At 46.8% G+C, this 24,868-nt stretch overlaps 1 protein-coding gene across 3 annotated transcripts in view; it reads left to right on the top strand.

Annotated features, from left to right (window-relative positions):
- LOC126986922 (aminopeptidase N-like) overlaps nucleotides 1-24,868 on the top strand; it is a 45,412-nt gene that overhangs the window by 19,890 nt on the left and 654 nt on the right. For 2 of the 3 annotated variants that reach the window (XM_050843437.1, XM_050843436.1), the window contains exons 2-17: nucleotides 16,338-16,689; nucleotides 17,037-17,300; nucleotides 17,812-18,020; nucleotides 18,260-18,415; nucleotides 18,620-18,750; nucleotides 18,915-19,092; nucleotides 20,051-20,234; nucleotides 20,565-20,700; nucleotides 20,994-21,075; nucleotides 21,216-21,399; nucleotides 21,485-21,821; nucleotides 22,056-22,198; nucleotides 22,760-22,950; nucleotides 23,096-23,263; nucleotides 23,820-23,963; nucleotides 24,523-24,595. In XM_050843437.1, the coding sequence (XP_050699394.1) occupies nucleotides 16,393-16,689; nucleotides 17,037-17,300; nucleotides 17,812-18,020; nucleotides 18,260-18,415; nucleotides 18,620-18,750; nucleotides 18,915-19,092; nucleotides 20,051-20,234; nucleotides 20,565-20,700; nucleotides 20,994-21,075; nucleotides 21,216-21,399; nucleotides 21,485-21,821; nucleotides 22,056-22,198; nucleotides 22,760-22,950; nucleotides 23,096-23,263; nucleotides 23,820-23,963; nucleotides 24,523-24,595 (2,877 nt within the window). In that variant the 5' untranslated portion in view covers nucleotides 16,338-16,392. Of the gene's footprint in view, nucleotides 1-10,170; nucleotides 10,364-16,337; nucleotides 16,690-17,036; nucleotides 17,301-17,811; nucleotides 18,021-18,259; nucleotides 18,416-18,619; nucleotides 18,751-18,914; nucleotides 19,093-20,050; nucleotides 20,235-20,564; nucleotides 20,701-20,993; nucleotides 21,076-21,215; nucleotides 21,400-21,484; nucleotides 21,822-22,055; nucleotides 22,199-22,759; nucleotides 22,951-23,095; nucleotides 23,264-23,819; nucleotides 23,964-24,522; nucleotides 24,596-24,868 lie in introns of those variants that run through there. The other variant, XM_050843435.1, reaches the window with a different exon arrangement.

Raw genomic sequence — 24,868 nt, 5'->3', positions numbered from 1 at the left:
CGCAGAAAAATACATTATAGTAAACACCAATAATACACACACACACACACACACACACACACAGATCCACGTGACCAGCGCGAGGCAAAGTGAACGAAAGTGAAAGGCAAGGTGAAGGAGGCAGTCAGATCAGCTGTATATTGGGGGCGAGCGAGAGGGAGGGAGGGAGATGGAGGGAGGGAGGGAAAGGGGAGGAGGAGGTAGAGTAGGAGGGAGGAGTAAGAGGGAGTAGAGTCACCAAGAGGGGGGTGCAGAGAGAGAGAGAGAGAGAGAGAGAGAGAGAACGAGTACGGGAACGAAATCGAGAACGAGACCGAACACGAGACCGAGAGCACTTGGGGCCAGCTCGGAATGCAGATAATGGCCTTCCAGTCTTCTGCATGACGGCTTGTGTTACGAGGAGGCGGCGACCACTTGACGGGATTTATGGTGGACCGGGCGACGTGAGGGACTGCCAAGGGGACCAAGGGACGCTGCGGGACCCGTGAGGCGCTGAGGGGACCTTAGGACTCTGTAGGACCTGTTGGACTTTTACCTTGAGGACCCGACCTTTATACCGTCCTACATAAGGTCTGAGGACAGTTTTGTGTTTTCATTTCGTCTCTCTCTCTCTCTCTCTCTCTCTCTCTCTCTCTCTCTCTCTCTCTCTCTCTCTCTCTCTCTCTCTCTCTCTCTCTCTCTCTCTCTCTCTCTCTCTCTCTCTCTCTCTCTCTCTCTCTCTCTCTCTCTGTAATAAAAAAAAACACTAGGCCAGTATTTCCTGTTCTCTCCACGTTCTGTACTTTTAGGTTGAGGATTCTAACTCTCTACCATCACAAAAGGTTTCGAGACCAATACCGTGTTTTCATTCTTCTCCTGCCTCAGTGAAAACAAGAAGAAAACGCTGGGTGGGCATTTTCTTATTCCCTCTATATAGTACGTATGAAAAACAACAACAGGGAATCATTAGACAGACAGTTCCTTGTCCTCTCTCTACAACACCTTAAAAAAAAAGGACTAAGCAAGCAATCTCTCTTTCTATCTATACATTATGTGAACGACTCGTCCCACCCCGTGAACGCTTACTTACACAAAGCTCTCAGTCGCTCAGGCACCCACGCGAGGAGAATACCGGAGTGCTTGTGTAAGAGTCGCTCGCCCTCATGAGAAAGTTTGCTCGCGTCCCGCCCGCAAAAAAGAAAGAGAGCATTCATGTAAGAGTCGACTTGGGTAAACTTAACAACAAGAAAAAAATCGTTGAAGTATGTTGGCTTTTACACATACTATTGTTGATGTTGGTGGTGTTGGTTAGTGGTTGTTGATGTTCGTGGTTGTTGTTGTTGTTGTTGTGGTGGTGGTGGTGGTGGTGGTTTTGGTTGTTGTTGTTGTTGTTTATCATTATCATTAAGCACGGTACAAGAGGTTGAGCCGTAAACGTGAAAATAATATAAGTTCCAGCATCCACAACCTCGACTCACCTAAGACACAGCAAAAGACTTGAGGATAAAGGGAATGAAATAAAACATAAACGATTGAAATAAATAACCAGGTCAGGCTAACCAATAGAACCAAGCAACAAGGAAACAGTAAAAGAACAAAACACACATTCACTTAGATTCACAGTACTACCAGACAGCAATCACATAAATATTATAAAAGAGGAAAAAAATAACACTGCCGAGGACTCTGCGTCAATTCTAGCGGCCTTGAGGGAGAGTCAGGAGTATTCAAGACATTCATAAGATTCCTCAGGACGGGAAGCGCGCGGGACATCCAGGAAATAACCTTGTGATGAATGCGGCGAGAGACAGACGGTTTAAAACTTAGCACATTCCCGCCAGCCTGTAAATATATAAAAAGGTGAGTTTATCAGTTGACGGCCATTCCCTCTTACGGCGGAGGAGACGGATGAGGGACAAGACGGAGAGTGCATAAAGTAAATCCTCATAATACGCCTAGTCATAAGAGGAGTAAGAGGAGTAAGAGGATGATGCAAGAAGAGAGGAAGGATCGAGTTTAGGTCCGGAGTTTTCTTGATAATCTCTCTTGTCTTGAAGGAGTTTTAATTTATGGTGGATGGTCCTTCTGCCTGTCTGTGGGTGTGTATGTGTGTGTGTGTGTGTGTGTGTGTGTGTGTGTGTGTGTGTGTGTGTGTGTGTGTGTGTGATTAGTTTGAACGTTTGCAAGCTGGTACGATCTTCTTGCAGATATTCGATTTTTCAGTCTTGCTTGGCTTGTCCGAACTCGTGTCTGATGTTCGGGCGATAGCGTGTCGGTGATCTCGGGCGACGCGAAGCTCGAAAGCGATGCACGGTTAACGGTATATTCCAACGTGACATCCTGCTTTCTCCTCCTCCTGCTCTGATCTGCCGGGCGCCAACTCTCCCTCCCTCTCCTTGACAACCTATTTTCCTCCACCAAGTATAACCACACACCCTCACCTCTTGCAGACTCCTTATGTTCTTATGTTCTTATGTTCTTCACTCTTGCTATCCCCATCTCACACCCTCTTTTCCCTTCCTCTTCCTCTTTTTCTCAACAACATTCAGCTTAAAGGGAAATAGTTCATACATTCTTCTCTCTTCACCTAAAAGTCTCAATGGACATAGGTGTTTATGCATATATTAACCTAACCTAACCTAACCTAACCTAACCTAATTAAGGCCTACTTTTATATGGTATCCTCTGTAGGTTGTGTGTTAGTTTATGCTATATCTACACGGTGCATGTGGAGGCGGGGGTACTTAAAAGAAAATTGTAACTTTAAATCAAGAGTAAAGTAATTGAGAGAGAGAAAAAAAAATGATCCGTGTGTATTTTGGTAAAGTAGGTCAAGCTTGTTATTCTCAACTTGATGAGAACACAACAAGAATAACAAGAAGAGACATTAGTTGACTCCTCACGTGCACTCACCTCCCAGGCACAACAAAACAGAAGTATCACATTCCCTCCACGAGCATAGATCCCATAATGTGATTTATTTTTAGGTGTTGCCCATAGCGCCGGTCTCTTGGGCGACCCCAGCCCTTAGTGGCGCAGGCGAATTTTATTTATAGTGGTTGCCGTGATATATGACTCTTGCTTGGCCCATGCTGCCCCCTGGTGTTCCCCTTGACTGAAGTCGATGAAGTTAGGGTTTATTGAAGATAGGGCAGCATGTGGGTAATCATTCATCATTCAGCGATAGTTTGAAAATTCTCAGCGTGTATCGATGGGACTCGAACTTATCTCGTCGAGCTCACCACTCCCACACGCTGACCACTCGGCCACCGCCTCGATCAAATGGGGGTGCTTCGTGGTCCAGTGGTTAGCAGACTTGGCTCACAACCGAGAGAGCCCTGGTTCGATTCCTGGGCGGAGTGGAAAAATTTGGGCGGCTTTTCCGATACCCTACGCCCCTGTCCACCCAGCAGTGAATGGGTACCAGGTATTAATCGGGGGTTGTGTCCCGTCTTCTGGGATCTGTTTCCTATTCCTATAATTCCTTCCCCTTCTGTCTCTCTCCGGCATATGACCACAGATGTTGCGCCGACTAAACGAAACTTTCCAACTTTCCACGATCAAATGGGTCTGTTTAGCCTCGAGAAGCAGTGCCATAGAAGAAAATTGAAGGAGGGCCTCGAGATGCTACCGTGTTAAGCCCAATATAAGCTGTGTTGATTTTTTCATGGCGCAGAAAGGGACGCGAGTGAGGACGAGGAGCAAGATGGCGCGATAACATTACTCGGCTTCCCTCTTGGTCCTGCTACGCATCTCTCTCTCTCTCTCTCTCTCTCTCTCTCTCTCTCTCTCTCTCTCTCTCTCTCTCTCTCTCTCTCTCGGCAGTAACTTGGGCGGATTGTTGTAACTGACTTCGCATCCTGAATTGACTTACATACTCCTCCTCCTCCTCCTTATCTTCGTCCTTCGATGTCTCCTCCTCCTCCTCCTCCTCCTCCTCCTCCTCCACCTCTTCTTCTGTCTACTCCTCCTGGTTTTCCTCTTTCTATTTTCCTCCTTACTCCTTATCGTCTATATTTTCCTCCTACTTCGTTATCCTTTTATTCCTCCTCCTCCTCCTCCTCCTCCTCCTCTTTTTCCTCCTCCTCCTCCACTTTTTCCTCCTCCTCCACTTTTTCCTCCTCCTTTTTCTCTTTCATTTTTTCCTTTCCGTTTATCTGCTAACCTACTTTTCCTTGTTTTATTATTTTTCCCCAGTCCCTGTAATCTTTTTCCTCCTCCTTCTTTTCCTCCTTTGCCTCCTCTTCCTCCTCCTCCTCCTCCTCCTCCTCTTGCTACATACGTTCGCCGCCTAACAAGATTGAGTGCATTGATAAATTATACTTCGGTTTTCTCATTCTCTCTCCCTCTCTCTCTCTCTCTCTCTCTCTCTCTCTCTCTCTCTCTCTCTCTCTCTCTCTCTCTCTCTCTCTCTCTCTCTCTCTCTCTCTCTCTCTCTCTCTCTCTCTCTCTCTCTCTCTCTCTCTCTCTCTCTCTCTCTCTCTCTCTCTCTCTCTCTCTCTCGTGGTTCGTGATATGATGAATATTTTCCGTAACCGTGACGAAAATCTGATAAGGAGAGAGAGAGAGAGAGAGAGAGAGAGAGATAATATAAAAGAAAAATTAAAGAAAGTGTACAAAAAAAAAGAAAATGAAGTAAAAAAAAAAGAGGATAGAGGAAATAAAATATAATAAAAGTGTAAAAAAGCCGAGCAAGTGTAAGGAGTAAAAAAAAAAGGAAGTGACGAGTAAAAAAAATATTGAAAAGTAAAAAGAAAAAAAAAAGAAACGCGTCTCCTGAGCGAACATTCTATTAACTGAGAGACGAACGAGACGGAAAGTTGAAAAGAGAAAAAAATGTCGAGTCGAGGAAAAAAAGAAAAGGAAGGAGAAAGCAAAGGGAGGGAACTCAATTTGGGCCACACAGGAATAAAAATCAGGAGAGAAGAGGAGGAGGAGGAGGAGGAGGAGGAGGAGGAGGTGGGAGGGAAGTAGGAGAAACGGAGACGAGGAAGAAACAGAAGAAAAGAATGTCAGGAAGAAGAAGCGTGAGAGAAAAGAGGAAGAACGAGAAGAAGAGAAGGAGGAAAGGAAGAGGAGGATATGGAGGAGGAAGAGGAAGAGGAAGGAGAGTTAGGAGGAGGAGTCAGGAGGGAGAGTCAGGAAGAGGATAGATGAGAGAAGGAAGAGGAAGAAGAGGAGGATATGGAGGAGAAAGAGGAAGAAGGAGAGTTAGAGGCAGAGTCAGGAGGAGGAGGAGGAGGAGTGGAGGAGGGAGAGGAAGAAGAGGAGGAGGAAGAGTCAGGCTATAAAAAAAGAAATCACAGCTGACGTAGGAAGGAGGCGGAGGAAAGAGATAATGGAGGGAAGAGATGGAGGGAGAAAGGGAGGTAAAGAATGAAGGAAAGTATAAAATAAAGGAGAGAGAAAGGTGAATAGAGAAAAAGAAAGATGAGAAAAAGGGAGGAAAAAGGAAAGGGAGGAAAGGAGGGAATGAAGGAGGGTTGATGAGAGGAAATAGAGAATGGAGGAAAGGATGGAATGGAGGAACGGAAGAACGGATGGAAAGATGAAGAAGAAGAAGAAGAAGAAGAAGAAGAAGATGATGATGAAGAACAAGAAGAAGAAGAAGATGGAGATGAAGATGAAGATGAAGATGGAAAAAAAAGAAAAGGAAAAGAGAAAAAAGGACAAAGAAAAGGAAAGAGAAAAAAAGAGAAAACTAAAAAGAAAAAGAAAAAAAAAGAAGAAGACAAGGAAGGCGAACACGAAGACGAAAAAGAAGAAAAAAAAGAAAGAAAAAAAAAGCATATATATAGAGTTTGCAAAAGAAGAAGTATAGATGGAAGAACCTAAGTTGGTCGATCAATGTACCTTAATGAGACTGTCAGGCCGAGAGACTTGCAATGGACGCTGGGTAAACAGGCATCGATTGTGTGTGTGTGTGTGTGTGTGTGTGTGTGTGTGTGTGTGTGTGTGTGTGTGTGTGTGTGTGTGTGTGCGTGAGAGGTAGAGCAGAGGTGTTGTAGAGGGTATTAGTGCACATTCTCTTCTCTGAACTCCTCTTCTCTTCTCCATATTCCTTACTCTACTTAGCATTTACTCCTTACTTTATTCTTTACTTTATTTTTCCATCCTCTCATTTTTCCTATTTATTCCATTCTATTCCTTTTTTTCATCCATTCTTCCATCATCTCTTTTTTTTTAATCTCTCCATTGTGTTTTTTTTTTCCCTCCATCCCTTCATCCTCTCCTCCTTCTCTTAATTCCTCTATTCTTTTCCTTTTTCCTCCATCTTTCTCTCCCTTCTTTTTTCTTTTCTTTTTTTTCACCCATTTTTTCCTCATAATCTCTCCATTCTTTCCCTTCTTTTCCCCGTCCTTTCATCATCTCCCTCATCTCATTATCTTTCCATCTTATATTTCCTTTTATCACTCTATCTCTTCCCTTTTCCTCTCATCCACATCCTCGTCTCTTCATTCCTCCATCCTATTCCATCTTCCATCCACCCCCATCCCTCGACGTGACACAGGCAGAAGCAGAGAACGGAAAGAGATAGGAACGTTTGACCCTCTGTGGCGACCTCTGACGGGAACAGCCGAAAGGAAGGACAGACAGACGAGATCGGGTCATTGTGCCTCCGAGGATAAAGAGCAGAAGGCGGATTCAATCAACTAATTGCTTCGCTAATGAAATGATTGGTAATTCGTGATTCTCTCTAATGAATCGTATAATTAATCAATCCGCGGAACCCATTCACGAGGAGGAAATCACTCACACGAGCAATCTGTTTAATTATCTTCCATTTGGCCGAGTAATTCGTCACGTTCCACGCGCTTTGATGGCCCCGAGGCGACTTTCACGGCGCCCTCCACCTCTCTCTCTCTCTCTCTCTCTCTCTCTCTCTCTCTCTCTCTCTCTCTCTCTCTCTCTCTCTCTCTCTCTCTCTCTCTCTCTCTCTCTCTCTCTCTCTCTCTCTCTCTCTCTCTCTCTCTCTCTCTCTCTCTCTCTCTCTCTCTCTCTCTCTCTCTCTCTCTCTCTCTCTCTCTCTCTCTCTCTCTCTCTCTCTCTCTCTCTCTCTCTCTCTCTCTCTCTCTCTCTCTCTCTCTCTCTCTCTCTCTCTCTCTCTCTCTCTCTCTCTCTCTCTCTCTCTCTCTCTCTCTCTCTCTCTCTCTCTCTCTCTCTCTCTCTCTCTCTCTCTCTCTCTCTCTCTCTCTCTCTCTCTCTCTCTCTCTCTCTCTCTCTCTCTCTCTCTCTCTCTCTCTCTCTCTCTCTCTCTCTCTCTCTCTCTCTCTCTCTCTCTCTCTCTCTCTCTCTCTCTCTCTCTCTCTCTCTCTCTCTCTCTCTCTCTCTCTCTCTCTCTCTCTCTCTCTCTCTCTCTCTCTCTCTCTCTCTCTCTCTCTCTCTCTCTCTCTCTCTCTCTCTCTCTCTCTCTCTCTCTCTCTCTCTCTCTCTCTCTCTCTCTCTCTCTCTTCGTCCCCTCTCTCTCTCTCTCACATTTAGTATTCAACGATGATTTATCTCTCTCTCCTGTCTCTCTTAAGATGCTCTCTCTCTCTCTCTCTTTAATGGACAGAATATCTCATCTCGCAAGGCTCTGTTCATCTGTTGCATAATTTCATCTTCTACAACTTTTCTTATGTTTCTTAATGTCTTCTTCTAGTTATTCACTCTTCATGTTTTCCTTGATATGCTTTTCTTCCTTCTCGTCCTTCCTTCTCCTCCTCGTCCCCAATTTTTCTTTTACTTCGTTATGTATTCGTCTTAGGGTTATGCACTCTTCATATTTTCCTCGGTATACTTTTCTTCCCTTTCGTCATCCCTCGTTTTCTCGACTCCATTTTTTTTTCTTTCGTATTCGTCTTACGCACTCCAGAGATTTACCTTAGGATGTATTTTTCTTCATCCCCGTTCTCGCTCTTTCAGTATGATAAAAAAAAAACAGCTCACCCAGTTCTGCTCCTCTCCTAGAACAGTTTCCTCACTCCCACATTCGCCCTTATATACGTACTTAATCATTGGTGTTCCTTTTTTTATATTATGCGTTCCAAAGATTTTCATGATATGTTTTTCCCCACTAATAGCTCATCTAGTTCTGCTCCTCTCCTTCTAGCACAGTTTCCTCACTCCCACATTCGCCCTTATATACGTACTTAATCATTGGTGTTCTTTTTTTCTCTTATGCGTCTCAAAGATTTTCATGGTATGTTTTTTTCCCACTAATAGCTCATCTAGTTCTGCTCCTCTCCTTCTAGCAGTTTCCTCACTCCCACATTCGCCCTGACATACGTACTTAATCATTAATGTTCTTTTTTTATCTTATGCGTTTCAAAGATTTTCATGGTATGTTTTTTTCCCACTAATAGCTCATCTAGTTCTATTCCTCTCCTTCTAGCAGTTTCCTCACTCCCACATTCGCCCTTATATACGTACTTAATCACTGGTGTTCTTTTTTTCTCTTATGCGTTTCAAAGATTTTCATGATATGTTTTCTCCCACTAATAGCTCATCTAGTTCTGCTCCTCTCTTCTAGCACAGTTTCCTCACTCCCACATTCGCCCTTATATACGTACTCAATCATTGGTGTTCCTTTTTCTTTTATCTTATGAGTCTCAGAGATTTTCAAGGTATGTTTTTTCCCTACTATTTGCGGCCTCTCTCTTTCAGTATCCATCTCAGGGAAACTTTGCTCTCGTGTAACTTAAAATCTTCATCCCTTTAATATTTTATACTAATTGATTCTTCGATTTTTTTTCCTTATGTACTCACAAATTTTCCTCAGTATGTTTTTTTCTTCACTCTCGTCTTCTTTCAGTTAACCCAATTTTGCTCCTTCGTAACTTAGATTCCTGATTCCTCGTTGTTGTGCACTATCTTATTCTTTTATTTATATTTTGTTTTATTTATACCACAAATTTTCCCTCATTATGTTTTTTCATCACTCTCGTCTTCTTTCAGTTTACTCAATTTCGCTCCTTTGTAACTTAGACTCCTCATCCCTATTTGTTTTGCACCATCTTCGTCTTTTATTTATATTTTACCTTATTTATACCACAAATTTTCCCTCAGTATTTTTTTCCTTCCCTCTCGTCTTCTTTCTTTAACTTCACGCAACTTTACTCATCTGTAACTTAGACTAATCATTCTTTACACCACTTCACTCTCCTTTCTCCTTACGCATTCCACAAAATTTCCCCGGTATGTTTCTTCGTTATTTCCTTCACTCTAGATCATTCTCCTTCAATACAGTCATGACACATCTCACCCAACTTCACAGACTTCCTTGTATCCCCATTTCCTCATTCCCAGACTCAACCTGCGTCACCCTTAACTATTCCTCGATGCTTCTATCTTACGCTCCTCTGGGTGTGTTTACCTGCGCTGTTTATTTACCTGCCTCTCACCTTTGACTCGCGCGACCATCCCACCGACGCATATCTAGGTTAGTGCGTTCCTCGGCCCCTTAATTCTTGGAAACGATTTGGGGCTCTCGTATCTGATTGTTTGTTTTTTGTCGTATTAGGAGTTGAGGGGGCAGACAAGTAGACGGTGATAGAGGTAGACGGACAGACAGATTTATACGCGACAGAGATTTGAGGAGGAGGAGGAGGAGGAGGAGGATGGAAGGAAGAGGATGAAGATGAAGATGATGGTGAAGAAGATGAAGAACAAGAACAAAAACAAGCAAACGGAGATAGAGATACGAGACAGACAGACAGACAGACTTATACGCGATAGATGTGATGAGGAAAAGGAGGAGGAGGAAAAGATGAGGATGAAGATGAAGATGGTGATGAAGAAGAAGAACAAGAACAAAAATACGAAAAAGAACAAGATCAAGAAGAAAAGGAGAGACAAGAAAAAAAAGAATGAAAGAAACACAACCACATCAAAAGCAAAAACACGCAACAAAAGAGCAAGAAAATGAAACAAATAAGATAGAAAGAAAGAAAAATGACACCAAGATTAAAAAAAAACACTGATAGGTAGATAGACAGACAGACAGACAGGTAGATGGAGAAAGAAACAAAGAAAAAAAAAAGAAAAAGAAAGAAGAGACAAACAGAGAGGAAGAGAGAGAAAAAGGCAGAGGGGGAAGGCTAAGTGACGGCGATAGGTTTGAAAAGGCAGAAAGTTGGAGCCTAGGGAGTCAGACCGGCGCGTAGCAGTGAAAGGCGGGCTACAGGGAGGGAGGGAGGGAGGGTAAGACGGCTAGGCAAGGAGAGAGGGAGAGAGAGAGAGATCGAGAGAGAGGGAGAGTGAGTAAGCAAGAGGTGGCGGCGGAGGGGGCGGAGGCGACCAGTGAACACCAGAGAGAGGGAGGCGAAGAAGGGGAGAAGACATACGCCATCTATACCACCACCACCATCACCACCGCCACCACCACCACCACCACGTCCTCAAGGTATGACTTAATGACTTACTGGTTGACTGACCCACTCGCGGCACGTTCAGACTGGACACGACCGAAGGGAAGGGGTGCGATAGGTGGGGGAGAGGGGAGGGGGTGGCATCTGGGGGAAGGGGGGGGTGGCACCTGTTCCATTAATTAACGAGGAATTCCTGGAGGAGGGGAAGGGGAGGACAGGTGTTGGGATGGGTCTGTGTGTGTGTGTGTGTGTGTGTGTGTGTGTGTGTGTGTGTGTGTGTGTGTGTGTGTGTGTGTGTGTGTGTGTTTATCATCATCGTCATCATCTTCATCATTGTCATTATTATTGCTCTATTATTATTATTATTATTATTATTATTATTATTATTATTATTATTATTATTTTATTTCTCACGCCATAATAATTTATCTTACTTTCTCTTCGTCTTTTTCTTCCTCCTCCTCCTCCTCCTCCTCCTCCTCCTCATCATCATCATCATCATCATCATCATCATCGTCGTCGTCGTCAGGTACAGCGGCAGCACTGTTATCATATTGTTTACCGTAATTAATTCTCCACTTGACGTGTGCTTGTTCTTGCACGGCGACGAGGAGCGTCATCCTACCACGAAGTGTCAACAACCCACGAAGGACAAAACACGCTTGCCTTGAACCCGTTTGTCTCATGAGGCGCACGGTGTAAGTTACTTTAATATGCGGGCGCAGAGAAGGCAGAGTGGCATGTTTACAGTGCGGGGGCCTTTGCTACAGCTCTATGCAACACTTTTAAGTATGTCAGTGGTGGAATGAATATGCAGTGTATGAACTTGAGTGGGCGAGCGAGTATTTTTTTTTTCTTTTATTTTACAGTCAAGGAATACTGAGTGCAGGGTCTCCGATACTGATGCCAAGGGACAGCGTGTGTAGTGCAGGCGTCACCTTACCTCAGTACATCACCTTGTCAGCCTAGGCAGGGGTGGGGTGTACTTTTTTTCAGGTGCTGCCTATATCGCCGGTAAGCTCTCTTGAGGGGTCTCTTGGGCCACCCCAGCCCGTTAGTGGCGCAGGCGAATTTTATTTATAGTGGGTGCCGTGATGTATGACTTGCTGGGCCCATGCTGCCCCCCGGTGCTTCATTTGAACGAAGTCGCTGAAGTTAAGGTTGACTGAAGATCGGGACAGCATGTGGCGATTTTTTTTTTTTTACAAGGGCACACAAAAAAAGGAAACAATAATAAAAAAAGCCCGCTACTCGCTGCTCCTAAATGGTTTAAAAATCAGTGTGTTTCGGTGGGACTCGAACCTTGGTACACGGGCCCACCACGACCGCACGCTGGTGACCACTCGACCACCGCCTGGCAGGGGTGGGAGGATACTGGCAGGGGTAATGGGGTGTGTGCTGGCAGTGGCAGGGGTGGGGGGATACTGGCAGGGGTAATGGGGTGTGTGCTGGCAGTGGCAGGGGTGGGGGGATACTGGCAGGGGTAATGGGGTGTGTGCTGGCAGTGGCAGGGGTGGGGGTATACTGGCAGGGCTGAGGTAAGGTCGGCATTGAAAAGGAAAGTCTTATAGGTGGTTGGCCTTTCACTCCGGGGATTCACACACACACACACACACACACACACACACACACACAGTAGGAAAGCGATATAGTGAAAGGTTTGGTCTTCGTCGTTTTCGGGTCATGGTCGGCGTCAGTTTGTTTACCTCCCTTAAGCGGCGACCTGCAGTGTGTGTGTGTGTGTGTGTGTGTGTGTGTGTGTGTGTGTGTGTGTGTGTGTGTGCCCCCCCCTCCCCCCCCCTGCGTACCCTTCATGGCTTTGGGATGGATAGAGGCGTAAGAGAGAGGGAGCGCTCGCCGGGATATTTATACTGTAGATAATTCTATATAAACGATAAATAACACGTCAATAAGCGCAAATATGCATTCGTGTGGAAATGTATAAACAGCATGAAGCGGGCCTGGTATCTTTCCTTGACTTCTCTTCCTTACCGTAAAGATAACAAGTGAGCAAAGAGTAGTATGTATCGTCACCCTCAGAAAATAATCGCCTAAGTCATTTTTCGTCGATTTCTATTTTTTTTTTTTGTCTACATCAATATTTCAACATGTGACGCCCATTTTTGTATAGTTGCCTTCGTTATTCAGGGTTTGAGTGTTCTAGAATTGACCTTTTCATTTTTGCCTAACTCTTAAGACAACATCTGATTTCCTGAAGAGTAAAAAATAATGACTTAGGCGGTTTGTTGACGAAGGTGACGATATATTAATGCTGGTCCCTACTGAGCCCCACAATCCGCTTCTACGACACTCAGAAGCAACATTGGTCAGTTTCGTCATAAATTTTCACTCGTGTTGATGGGAAAAGTGTTTTGAATTGCTCCTTTTTTCCCCCGCTGGCGTAAGTATATCACGCGAGGGTGTCATAATATATTGCCTAGAGGAACGACGTGGCCTCAGCTGTTGTCGAATCGTGTTCTCCCATTTACCCCGACTCGCTGGGACGGATCCAACACCCAAATTATTAAACCTTTCGCCGTCCAGGTTCACACATTTGACAAAGCTTTCCTAGGAGTTTTGGGCATTTCCAGGGGTAGTTTTGTGACCCTTTTTGTATTTCGACTCTTCTTTTGTACCATTAACCTAAAAAAATCACCCATATTATTAAACATTTCGCCGCCCAAGCACACACATATTTGACAAGGCTGTCGTATGAGTTTTGGGCATTTATAGAGGTAGTTTTATGGCCCTTTTTGTAGTTCGACTCTTCCTTTGTACCATGAACCTAAAAAACCCACTCATATTATTGAACCATTCGCCGCCCAAGCACACACATATATCTGACAAGGCTTTCGTATGAGTTTTGGGAATTTGCAGAGGTAGTCTTATGACCCTTCTGGTAGTCCGACCCTTCCTCTGTACCGTGAACCTAAAAAACAACCATATTATTGAACCATTCGCCACCCAAGCTCATATATCTGACAAAGCTTTCGTATGAGTTTTGGGAATTTCCAGAGGTAGTCTTATGACCCTTCTGGTAGTCTGACAATTCCTCTGTACCATGAACCTAAAAAAACGCTTATTAGAACCCGACTGATCTCTTTTTCGGCCTTTGGAAATAGGTGATGTGAAGGGTGGAAGGGTCTGGGAGTACCGACCGTAAATTTAGGTTAAGGAGAAACATTAAAAAGACAAGATGCGTCAGGATTTGCATGTCCACACACAGTCCCATTAAGGATAATAGAAAGAAATTGCACATCACGTTTGCTTGTTTCAACCTTGGATTCTTTGCGGAGAGTGAAAGTGTCTTGTGTTTCCCACGCCAATGTTTGTAGTTTTAGAGATATTTTTGCCATTGTTAAACCGAGAGGAAAGTAACTGTGTGAATATTTGATTTGTATTGATGTGTTTGTCTTGATTATTACGTGTTTGATATTTTTTTATTTATGTCATGTTATAAAATGATGGACAGTAGAAGGGAACACACGCTCGGTCACACACACACACACACACACACACACACACACACACACACACACACACACACACACACACACACACACACACACACACACACACACACACACACACACACACGGGTCCATTCACAGGGGGCTAAGCAGGGAGTGCGTGTGGGCGGATACGTCTATACGATCTCTCTCTCTCTCTCTCTCTGTATTTTATCTTTTTAATGTTCGGATTTAATAGTTAATTAGTCTGTTGTAGTTTATCAATTTATTTTAATTTTGTTGTTCATTGCGTGTGTGTGTGTGTGAGTGTGTGTGTGTGTGTGTGTGTGTGTGTGTGTATGCGCGCGCCTCCATATATCTGCATACCCTCGACCCTTGCCAACGATTCAGTCTAGTAATAATTCTTCTTTTTTTACATCGTTAATAAACACACAAAAAAGTAAATTGTCGTTAATGGATAAAAAAAAATGGCTTCATAATTTAATCCACTTGCGTTTTCTTACTATTATAAAAAGCGGGAGTATGTTTATTTGTTTGTTTTCTTGTTCGGTTTCCACTCCGTTTATTTCTCTCGTCTTCGTTTTTTCTCCTCCGCTGCGCGCTTTGATAGATGCTATTTGCGTGCTCAGACATCCTAAGACCCAAACTGTTGCCAAAGTCTGCTCTCCCTCCTCCACCTGGCTACACCCCCTCCCCCTCTTTCTTTCCTCACTCTCCCTTCCTCTCCTCCCCCCTCCGTAATCTTCCCTCAGTTACATCTCCTCCCCTCCCGTTCCCCCTTTCCATTTCCTCAACTTCACTTCCCTTCCCCTCCATCAGTTCCATCTCCTCCCCTCCCGTTTCCTCCTTCCCTTTCCTCTCCTTCCCTTCCCTTTCCCTTCCGTCCGTAACCCTCCGTCAGTTGCATCTCCCTCCCTCCCGTTTCCCCTTTCCTTTTCCTTTCCTTCCCTTCCCTTTCCCTCCCGTTCGTAACCCTCCCTCAGTTCCATCTCCTCCCCTCCCGTTTCCCTTTCCCTTTCCCATCCTTCCCATCCCTTCCCCTCCCGTTCCCCTTTCCCTTTCCCATCCTTCCCATCCCTTCCCTTCCCGTTCGTAACCCTCCCTCAGTTCCATCTCCCTCCCTCCCGTTCCCCTTTCCCTTTCCCATCCTTCCCTTCCCCTCCCGTCCGTAACCTTCCCTCAGTTCCATCTCCTCCCCTCCCGTTTCACATTCCCTTTCCTCTCCTTTCCTTTCCTTCCCCTCCTCTCCCATCCGTTTCCCTCCATTCCCTTTCTTTACCTACTCTCCCATCCGTTATCCTCCCGCGTTCCCTCCTTTCCCCTTCCTTCCCTTCTATTTCCTTTCCTTCTCACAAGTGTTCCTTTCCTCTTCCCTTCTTCCTCTTTTCCATTCCCTTACATTCCCTTGCCATCCTTTACTTTCTCTGCCCTTTCCTCCCTTCCCTTTCCTCTACCCTTTCCTTTTATCCACTCCGTTTCCCTTCCTTCCTCTTCCTTTCCCCTTCCCTCCTTTCCTTCGCTTCCCTTTCTCACAGTATATATTAACTACATACTAGCTCAGACTCGACCTCCCTCGCTTTTCTCCCCTCTCTCCTCCTCCTCCTCCTCCTCCTCCTCCTCCTCAATCTTTACCTGCCTCCCTTCCTCCCACCTGTCGTCCCCTACCTGTTGCTCGTTTTCTATAAGGTGCTTACACACACACACACACACACACACACACACACACACGCGCAACCTTCAACACATCACTGGGTTTGGAAAGGCTTGGTTGGCTCTGTGTTTTACTTTGATGTTTTTTTTTTTTTGTGTGCGTGTGTGAGTTGTGTCTGTGTGTTTGTGCGTTTGTCTTGAGGTTGGTTTTGTTGTTTTCGTTTTGTTGTTTGATTTGTTTGGTGTTTTATTTAGCTTTATTGTATCATCGTGGTTTTTTTTTTCTATTTGTTGTTTTCTGGAATGTCTAGTGTTTAAATTTTTCTAAGGGCCGTGTTTTTTTTCTATATTTCTGTGATGATAATAAAAAAAACTATAATCTTGTTTTGAGTTACTTTTCTTTTATTGTTTTTCATGAATGTGTAGAAAGTCTGGTGTGTTATTATTGTAAATTTGTGTGTTTTGTGGAGAAGCATTCCCATCTATGTACCTACCTATGTTACTGATCGATCACTCAATAAATTTATCTCTACCTATCTATCCTCCCTATCTACCTGTATATCTATCTACCTGTCTGTCTATCCAAATTTCAATGTGTCACGTGATTTGATCTTTCTTGCGGGGACTTAGTTTTAATTTATCTATACCTTTTATCCGTCTATCTATCTGTCTATCTCTCTTTTTGTCTACCTCTCTTTTTGGCCTTTCCCTTGACCTCTGTTCAGGAGCAGTAAGTAGCGGGCTTTTTTTTTTTTTTCTTTACGCCCTTGAACTGTCTCCTTAGCTGTAAAAAAAAAAAAATCTATCCATTTGTCTGTCTATTCCAAGTTTGATGTGTCACGCGACGATCTCCCGTGCAAGGACTTTATTTGACCCTTTTCTGGCGCAGGTTCTGAGTACAGCCTCGTCTCCGTCATCAGTGGGCGCGGGAGACTACCGGCGCCATGGGCAGCTCGGGGCGCGAGGAGCTGAGCGTGGAGGCCGCCGAGTCGCCGCCCGCCCGAGACACGCTGTTCAGGAAGTACCGAGGGTGCTACGTGAGTCGGGGCGTCGGCCTCCTGCTGGGGGTAACCTTCGTCAGCGGCATGGTGGCGACGGGGCTCCTCGTCTACTACCTTACGCCCCATGTACCTCCTCCTCCTCCTCCTCCCTCTCCTCCCCTTTCCTACCAGCCTCACACCCCCGCCAACGCTACCACCTTCACCACCACCACCACCACCACCACCGCCGCCTCGCAGCAGGTAGGTGGGGGTCACGTGTTCTCGAGCATGCAAGGCGGAAACACTTGACAACGGAAACGCGTGCCGCTATAAGGTGGGGACACGCACGCACGGACACACACACACACACACACACACACACACAACGACTTCTTATACATTTCAAATTATACTTACGTCCATTTTTTAGTTTCTTTATTATTTTGTCTATCAACTTTTCATTCAAGAGCATTTACGCGTATTATAATCTCCTTGGTATGGGATATGTATGCGATAAATGGTTAGATGATCTTGTGACCGGTCCATATCCTTGCGTGCATCTTGGCAGCATAAGCATAGGTGTCGCTTCCTAATCAGAGTCTCCTCAGGTCCAGGGCACAGAAGGGGTGACAGCAGCGCCACCTTCGTCTGATCGGGACTTGTTAACCGAAGACAAGTCGGAGGCCAAGCAGGGCAGCCCCCGCCTCCCGCGATCCCTGCGTCCGCTGCACTACCTGGTGAAGCTGCAGCCGCTCATCAACGGCAACCTGAGCATCCTGGGCTACGTGGAGGTGGAGATGGAGGTGCTGGAGGCCACGACCAACATTACCCTCCACATCGCCGACATCATCACCCACAACGACACCATCAGGGTCAGTGACGCGACACCAGCATGAGGACCACGTGTGTCCCCTGCCGATACTTGCATGGAGGGCCACGTGTGTCTCCGCCCGACACATGCGAGGAGGGCCACGTGTGTTCCCGTGTATGTTTAATGAAGAGATTTTCTATTCTCTTTTTTCTATTACTCTCTCGGTCCCACACGTCCTCTGCGTGTATCGAAACACACGAGAAATTAATCACAACAAGGAGAGGGTATTCCCCGGCTGCCTGGGGTTGAACCCGCGACCAGCGTGACGGGAGAGCCACTCCTTACCGAGTCGGCCAAAGAGGTACCCCATTGCCTAAGTGGGTTATGGGAGGCTAGTTCATCAGGCCGTCGCCGCACTACATATGTGTCAGATGAGCGTCATGTTAGCCGAGGGTTGCTTCCCGGTTCTTTCAGCTGAGGGAGAACAAGACAGCAGAAGACTTGTAGTTGTTCTAGTATAAACACATCAACAGGTACACGCCAGACAAAGTGTTCCTTCCCTCCCCTCCCAGCTGCGTCCCCTCGGTAAGCCTGCGGGACCCGGCCTGGCCATCGCCGCCCACCAGTACGACGCCGAGCGAGAGTTCTACGTGGCCCAGCTGAAGGAGCCGCTGCGGCCGGGCGGCAGATACGTCCTGTCCATGCACTTCCTCGGCCTGCTCAACGACCTGATGAAAGGCTTCTACAGGTCCACCTACAGGGACGCTGACGGCACCGAGAAGTGAGTGTTCCCTGGGGATGGTTAACGTCTGGCCTCAACAATCGGTATAAAATGTTTCCGCTCCCCATCACTTCCTCTCAGGAGGGACCGAGATGCCTTTTGACTCACAAAGCTTTGTACCTAGCAAGTCTCCCCGCTCCCTCCCACTTCCTTACGTTAAAGAGGCTCCTGAGGCACCTTGTGGCCACAACACTCTGTATAACAAGTCTCCCCGCTCACCAACACTCCCTTCCCCGCAGGAGGCTGGCGGCGACGCAGTTCCAGGCGACGGACGCCCGGCGAGCCTTTCCGTGCTTCGACGAGCCCGGGCTGAAGGCCACCTTTGAGGTGCACCTCGCCCGCCAGGACAACATGACCTCGCTCTCCAACATGCCCATCAAGGAGACGCTGCCCATGTGAGTCACCAACAGTAACCCGCCGAGACAGTCCGTGTGACGCTGAATCATGCAGTTCTCAGCCACGTTTGTTTGTGGTGCTCGTGGTGACTCGTGATTAGTGCACAAGGGGCGATAGTTTGTGGATGGGTTTGTGAAACACTGCATCGCTTCTTAGCCATGTTTATGCTTTGTGTGTTGACTCACGAGTGTTGTGGTCGGCAGGGCGGGCCAGGAGGGCTGGCTGTGGGACCACTACCAGACCACGGTGAACATGTCAACCTACCTCCTCGCCTTCGTCGTGTCGGACTTCGTCAGTATGAACACCACCGTCAACGATAATATTCTCTTCCGAGGTAAACAGTTGTGAACCTGTTTGTTGTAAGTAGTGTGACATGACATTACCATAATTGTTTCACAGCTTCGATCCTGCCAGTGCCTGCATTACAAAAGTCACATACTTTTCCAGTCAAAATTTATAGATGAAATCATGTTTTCTGTTTTCTCTGCCCGTTCGCAGTTTGGACGCAGCCTTCAGCCCTGCACCAAGCCTCGTACTCCCTCGATATCGGCCCTCGCATCCTCTCCTACTTCGCAACGTTCTTCAATCAGTCGTATCCGCTGCCGAAGATGGACATGGTCGCCATCCCGGACTTTGCTCCCGGCGCCATGGAGAACTGGGGCCTGGCGACGTACCGGTGAGGGGCGTAACTTACTGGACCTGTAGACGTGTGTGTGTCCTCCCGTAGATGTGTGTGTGCCTTTACTCTATCTCTACTTCTATCTCTATCTCTACTATATCTCTCCTTCCATCTCTACTTCTATCTCTATCTGTACTCTATCTCTCCTGCTATTTCTACTCTATCTCTATTTCTACTTTATCTCTACTTCTATCTCTATCTCTATCTTTCCTTCCATCTCTACTCTATCTCCATTTCTACTCTCTCCACTTCTATCTCTATCTCTTCTCTATCTCTCCTGCTATCTCTACTCTATCTCTATTTCTACTCTATCTCTACTTCTATTTCTACTCTTATCTCTCCTTCCAATTTACTGTATCTCCATTTCTACTCTATCTCCACTTCTATCTCTACTCTGTCTGTCCTACCTCTATCTCTACTCTCTCCATCAACCTCTATTTCTATTCTCTCTCCTATCTCTTCTACTCTTTCTCTCCTATCTCTTCTACTCTTTCTTTCCTATCTCTTCTACTCTATCTCTCCTTCTCTCTCTATCTCCAATCACCATCATCTGATTATTTAACATTACCATCGTTTTCTTCGTGAGACAACATCCAAAAGCTACACTATACTGATCGTTCTTGCTGTACCAACCCGAGGTAAGATTGCCCTTCCTGTCTTTCTCTTCAGCAGCCTCTCAAAGCCTCCTGTCATCTGCCCACTTGCCTCTCTTCCTCTTTAGCCTTCTTTGTATACCTACATTATAACATTCTCTCTCTCTCTCTCTCTCTCTCTCTCTCTCTCTCTCTCTCTCTCTCTCTCTCTCTCTCTCTCTCTCTCTCTCTCTCTCTCTCTCTCTCTAACGATATGGTATTAGTAATTTAGATTCGGGCAGATACATTTTTTTTTATCCCTCACATGTCCTTTCTCTCCTTCTCACTTCCTTTCTCTCATTTCTTCCTCGCCTCTTCGCCAGGGAGTTCCTGATGCTGTACGACCCACGGGTGTCCGCCGCCAACAACAAGCAGCTCGTGGCCTCGGTGGTGGCGCACGAGTTGGCGCATCAGTGGTTCGGTAACTTGGTGTCGCCCCGCTGGTGGACGGACATCTGGCTCAACGAGGGATTCGCTTCATACCTAGAGTACATTGGCGTCGACCTTGTGAGTCTCGTGTTTGTGTTTGTGCGGGGAGGAGGAGGGGGGGGGGGGAGATAGGGAGCATGTGTGTGGGGGGAGGGGGAAAGTATAGTGTGTGTGTGTGTGTGTGTGTGTGTGTGTGTGTGTGTGTGTGCTGCTTTTCATGTTTTTTTTTTACAACAAAGGAGACAGGTCAAGGGCACAAAAAAAGGAAACAATAATAAAAAAAAAGGCCCGCTACTCGCTGCTCCTAAAAAGAATCCAAAGAGGTGGCCGAAAGAGAGGTAAATACTTCTTCATAGCGTATAAGACAATCAGAGGACAGCAGCGGATTCACGGTTGGTTATGTCGTAGGTGGAACCGTCCTGGAGGATCCTGGAGCAGTTCGTGCTAAAGAGGATCCACGGAATGTTCACGGCCGACAGCTTGGCCTCGTCACACCCCATCCGGCACAACGCGGAGCACGCCGACAGGGTTGCCTACGACAAAGGTAACCGTCGTGTGTGTGCCGCGAGGGTGACACGCTCGTTGGGTGGTGGCAGGTATTGTGGTCGTCTTGGTAGCCCTGATGTCCTTGATAGATTACCTTACACTTCTGTGGCCTGTATTTTGACTGGGAAATGCTTATATTTTTCACAAACTGCAATTTAGGTTTTGACATTTGGCCTGCACAACCAACCACATCCATGGCCTTTATGTGGCTATTTCAGGTAATGTCTCTTTTGATCACTTCCTCGCGCAGCTTCGGCATGAGTATCAGTGAATGTTGTTTCCTGTCTGCAGGGTCGTCCATCATCCGCATGATGAGTCACTTCCTGGGGGACGCTGCTCTCAGGAGGGGCCTCACTCACTACCTCAACCACTTGTGAGTACCTCTGCCCTGACCCGCGACCAGTGCCCCAACGTGTATGTAGAAGGGGGTGGGTGGGATAGGACTGCAGTCTTGCCACTGTAATTCTCCGTTAATACTGCGGAGATCCTTGCAATGAACCATCAATATTCCAGCAAGTACGACAACGCGGAGCAGGACGACCTGTGGCGGCACCTGACGGAGGCGGCCCACGCGGCGGGCACGCTGCCGCCGGAGCTGAGCGTCAAGGCCATCATGGACACGTGGACGCTGCAGATGGGCTACCCCGTCATCAGGGTGGAGCGGAGCCCCGACGGCACCTCGGCCAGCGTCTCCCAGGTGAGTGTGTGGCGGACGCGGGGGGCGTGGCGGCCGTCAGCGGCGCCGCGACCACAGCTCACCACTGTTCCGCTGGGCCCGGCAGGAGCGGTTCCTGCTGGTGAAGGACGACAGCGCCGAGGACACGCACGACTACAAGTGGTGGGTGCCGCTGACCTACACGGGCCAGCAGCGGCCGGACTTCAGCCAGACGCAGCCCCAGGTGTGGATGAAGGACTCGGAGGCGCAGGTCACCGTCAAAGGCCTGCCCCCCAAGGACCAGTGGGTCATCTTCAACCTGCAGCAGACCAGCTACTACAGGGTCAACTACGACCAGCACAACTGGAACCTGCTCATCCAGCAGCTGCTCAACGACCACAGCGCCATCCACACGGTCAACAGGGCGCAGATCATTGATGACGCGCTAGACCTGTCCCGCGCAGGTAAATCATCTTTGATTCTACACACCCAAACTCTCATATTTCAGAAGGGTTAATGTTGTCATGTTCTATTAGTGCAAGTCGAGGATGTCTAAGATGTTGGTATATTTATGAACCTCAAGCTTCATTATCAAAGTATTTACATATACGAAGTGTCATCCGTTGGGTTACATTTTACCTGTGTTTGTTTTTAGTATTTTACTACTATAATGTTTCTCTACGCCCGTCTCATATCAGGCCAGTTGCCCTATAGCACCGCCCTTGAGGTCACCACGTACTTGCCCCGCGAAGCGGAGTACGTGCCGTGGGCGGCGGCGCTCGACAACCTCGGCTACATCCGGGACATGCTGCGGCACACCACGGCCTACGGGGCGCTCAGGGTACCTAACTTGAACTCCTTTTGTCGTGTTCGTCGCTGTATGCCAGAAATATCATTGACAGGCGTTTTGATGCTATTGTTTTATATATCAAGAAAAATATGGACGTCATTGATGCCATATGAAGCGGCGTTGTGTATACCGGAGAGATGGACGCACCCAGGGTTGGACGCACCCTCCTGACACAACAGGAGCTCGAGAGTCAGTGAACGTTCACAGCTCGGCGCTAGCCCGGCACTGCTTGTAATGTGAATCCACGTGGCTGCGTTTCTAAATCGGGCAGGAACAACAGGCATAAACCCACCCAGTTGTTCATCCTCTCTCGTAGGCTGACCTATAAATGATTTACGTGGGAAAGAAAATCTGTGGCGGGCAGGCGTCATAATCATATTTGTGTCCCACTGTAAGGAATTCATGTCTGCCACAGCCTCGAAGGTGCACACCCATCAGTTTGACATACCTTCTAAAGCCATGACTAATGAGAAGACAATGTTTTAAGGAAACTAAGTAAGATCCACGAACTTGTGCAGCACTCATGGTGATAGTCATTATCATTTTTCCCAGAGGTACCTGCTGGACATCGTGGTGCCGCTGTACGACTCTGTGGGTTTCCAGGACCACGAGAGTGACCCGCTGCTGGACCAGTACAAGCGGCAGAAGGCGCTGTCGTGGGCCTGCGAGCTGGAGCACAGCGACTGTCTAGCCAACGCCGCCGCCAGCTACGCCGCCTGGATGGCCGACCCGGATAACACCAGGTGCGACAGACTAGTCGGGTTTTTACGGTAGAGATAAACGTAGGACTAGATAAAATTATACCTGAAAGAACTTGCAACATCCTTTTCAACTGTATAGTTGTCACACCTTCCATTATTTATTTATTTTTTTCGCTTGTCCTTTCAGCATCTCCCCGAACCTCAAGTCGACGGTGTACTGCCACGCCATCGCTGAAGGAGGGGAGGAGGAGTGGACCTTTGCTTGGGGGCAGTACCTCGCCGCCGCGGTGGGCTCCGAGAAGGTGAAGTTGCTGCAGGCGATGGGCTGCACCAAGCGACCGTGGCTGCTGTCCAGGTGAGTGTGCGCCTCGCAGTGTCTATGTTTTGGCATTTATTTCTGGGATGATGTATTTTTGTAATGATGTATTTAATGATCTATTTCTGCCATCCTCCTCTGCCCTCGTTGATGGACCAGCTTGTACTTTTACCTCTTCTGTAAAGAACCTTGATTTTTTCTTTCATTGTTTTCACTTTGGAATCCAATACTCATTTCCCCTCCGAGTCACAGGTGTTTTATTTCCGCACATCATAAAGCCTTAGTGCACTTGGTCAAAGAACTCGAACATTTATTTTTTTCCTTTGGTTTGTGCACTTGGTATTTTTCAGGTGAATTGCTAATTAATTTGACTACAAATTCTATTGCTTTACCTCGATATTCAAAAGTGATAGCGTGTGAACGTTTCTATAACTTTATTGTGACTGAAGAAGTGATTCCTCCATACGTAGTAGTATAATAGTTTATGCATTCTAGAAAGAAGAACTATTACTTAGAACTAACAACTTAATTCAGCGTATGAACCGAAGCCTCCACCGGGGCATTAACACAGCCCGCCTCCTCCCGCCTCCCACAGGTACCTGGAGATGGCCTTCAGCCCCGGCAGTGACATCAGGAAGCAGGACGCCCTCACCGTGTTCTCGGCGGTGGCGACCAACGACGTGGGGCGCCCGCTGGCCTGGACCTTCCTGCAGGACCGCTGGGATGACCTCCGCGATTTGTAAGTCGAGCTGTGAGCGTGGGAGTGCGGGACGCGGCGCCGCATGACCCACACCACTGTTACTGACTAATGCCAATAATAGTGATGATAATGACAGTAATAATAGTAATAATAGAAATAATAAACAAGTGTCACTGCCGCGGTACATTCGGTCGTATTTTAAAACATTTCGGCACCCAAGTTCACATATTTAACAAGGGTTTCATAGGTGTTGTGGGCATTTCCAGGGGTAGTTTCATGATCCTGGTAGTAGTTTGACCCTTCCTCTGTAGCATGAGCCTAAAGAAACAGTCATTAGAACCCGACTGATCCTCTTTTTTGACCTTTAGAAATAACTGATGTGAGAAGCGAAAGTGTCTTGTGATACCAGCCATATTAAGTCATCTTGGGAGCCTATTTAGAATCTACTGACTTTGCATTTAGCTCAGTCCACGCTCGTATTCCTGCATCCCCCCCCCCCCCCCCCCCCACGGAGTCTTAATTACCTTCCCGTTAATTGACCCGAAGCGTGTTGGCGTGGGTGTCTCTCTTCCCCCTTCAGTGTTTCGTTTCTCCTCAGCCTTGAACGGACCGGAGCGCGCATGGTTCGAGCCGTGAGTCGAAACTTCAACACGCCGCTTCATCGAAAGGAGGTAAAGGAGGGAGGGAGGCGTCTTTTTTTTTTTTTTTATCTGATGAGCGTTTATTATATACCCTCTCTCTCTCTCTCTCTCTCTCTCTCTCTCTCTCTCTCTCTCTCTCTCTCTCTCTCTCTCTCTCTCTCTCTCTCTCTCTCTCTCTCTCTCTCTCTCTCTCTCGTTTTCTTTTTCTTTTCTTTCTTTGTATCCTTTTTTTTTTCTTTTTCTCTTTCTCTTGTTCTATCTTTTTTCCTTTCCCATTATCCTTTTCCTTTTTCGTTTTCTTTC

The sequence above is a fragment of the Eriocheir sinensis genome, chromosome 63 (genome assembly GCF_024679095.1).
Source record: "Eriocheir sinensis breed Jianghai 21 chromosome 63, ASM2467909v1, whole genome shotgun sequence".
NCBI classification, from domain to species: domain Eukaryota; kingdom Metazoa; phylum Arthropoda; class Malacostraca; order Decapoda; family Varunidae; genus Eriocheir; species Eriocheir sinensis.
The sequence above is the reverse complement of the archived record's forward strand: the minus strand, read 5'-3'. Positions and strand labels throughout refer to the sequence as shown.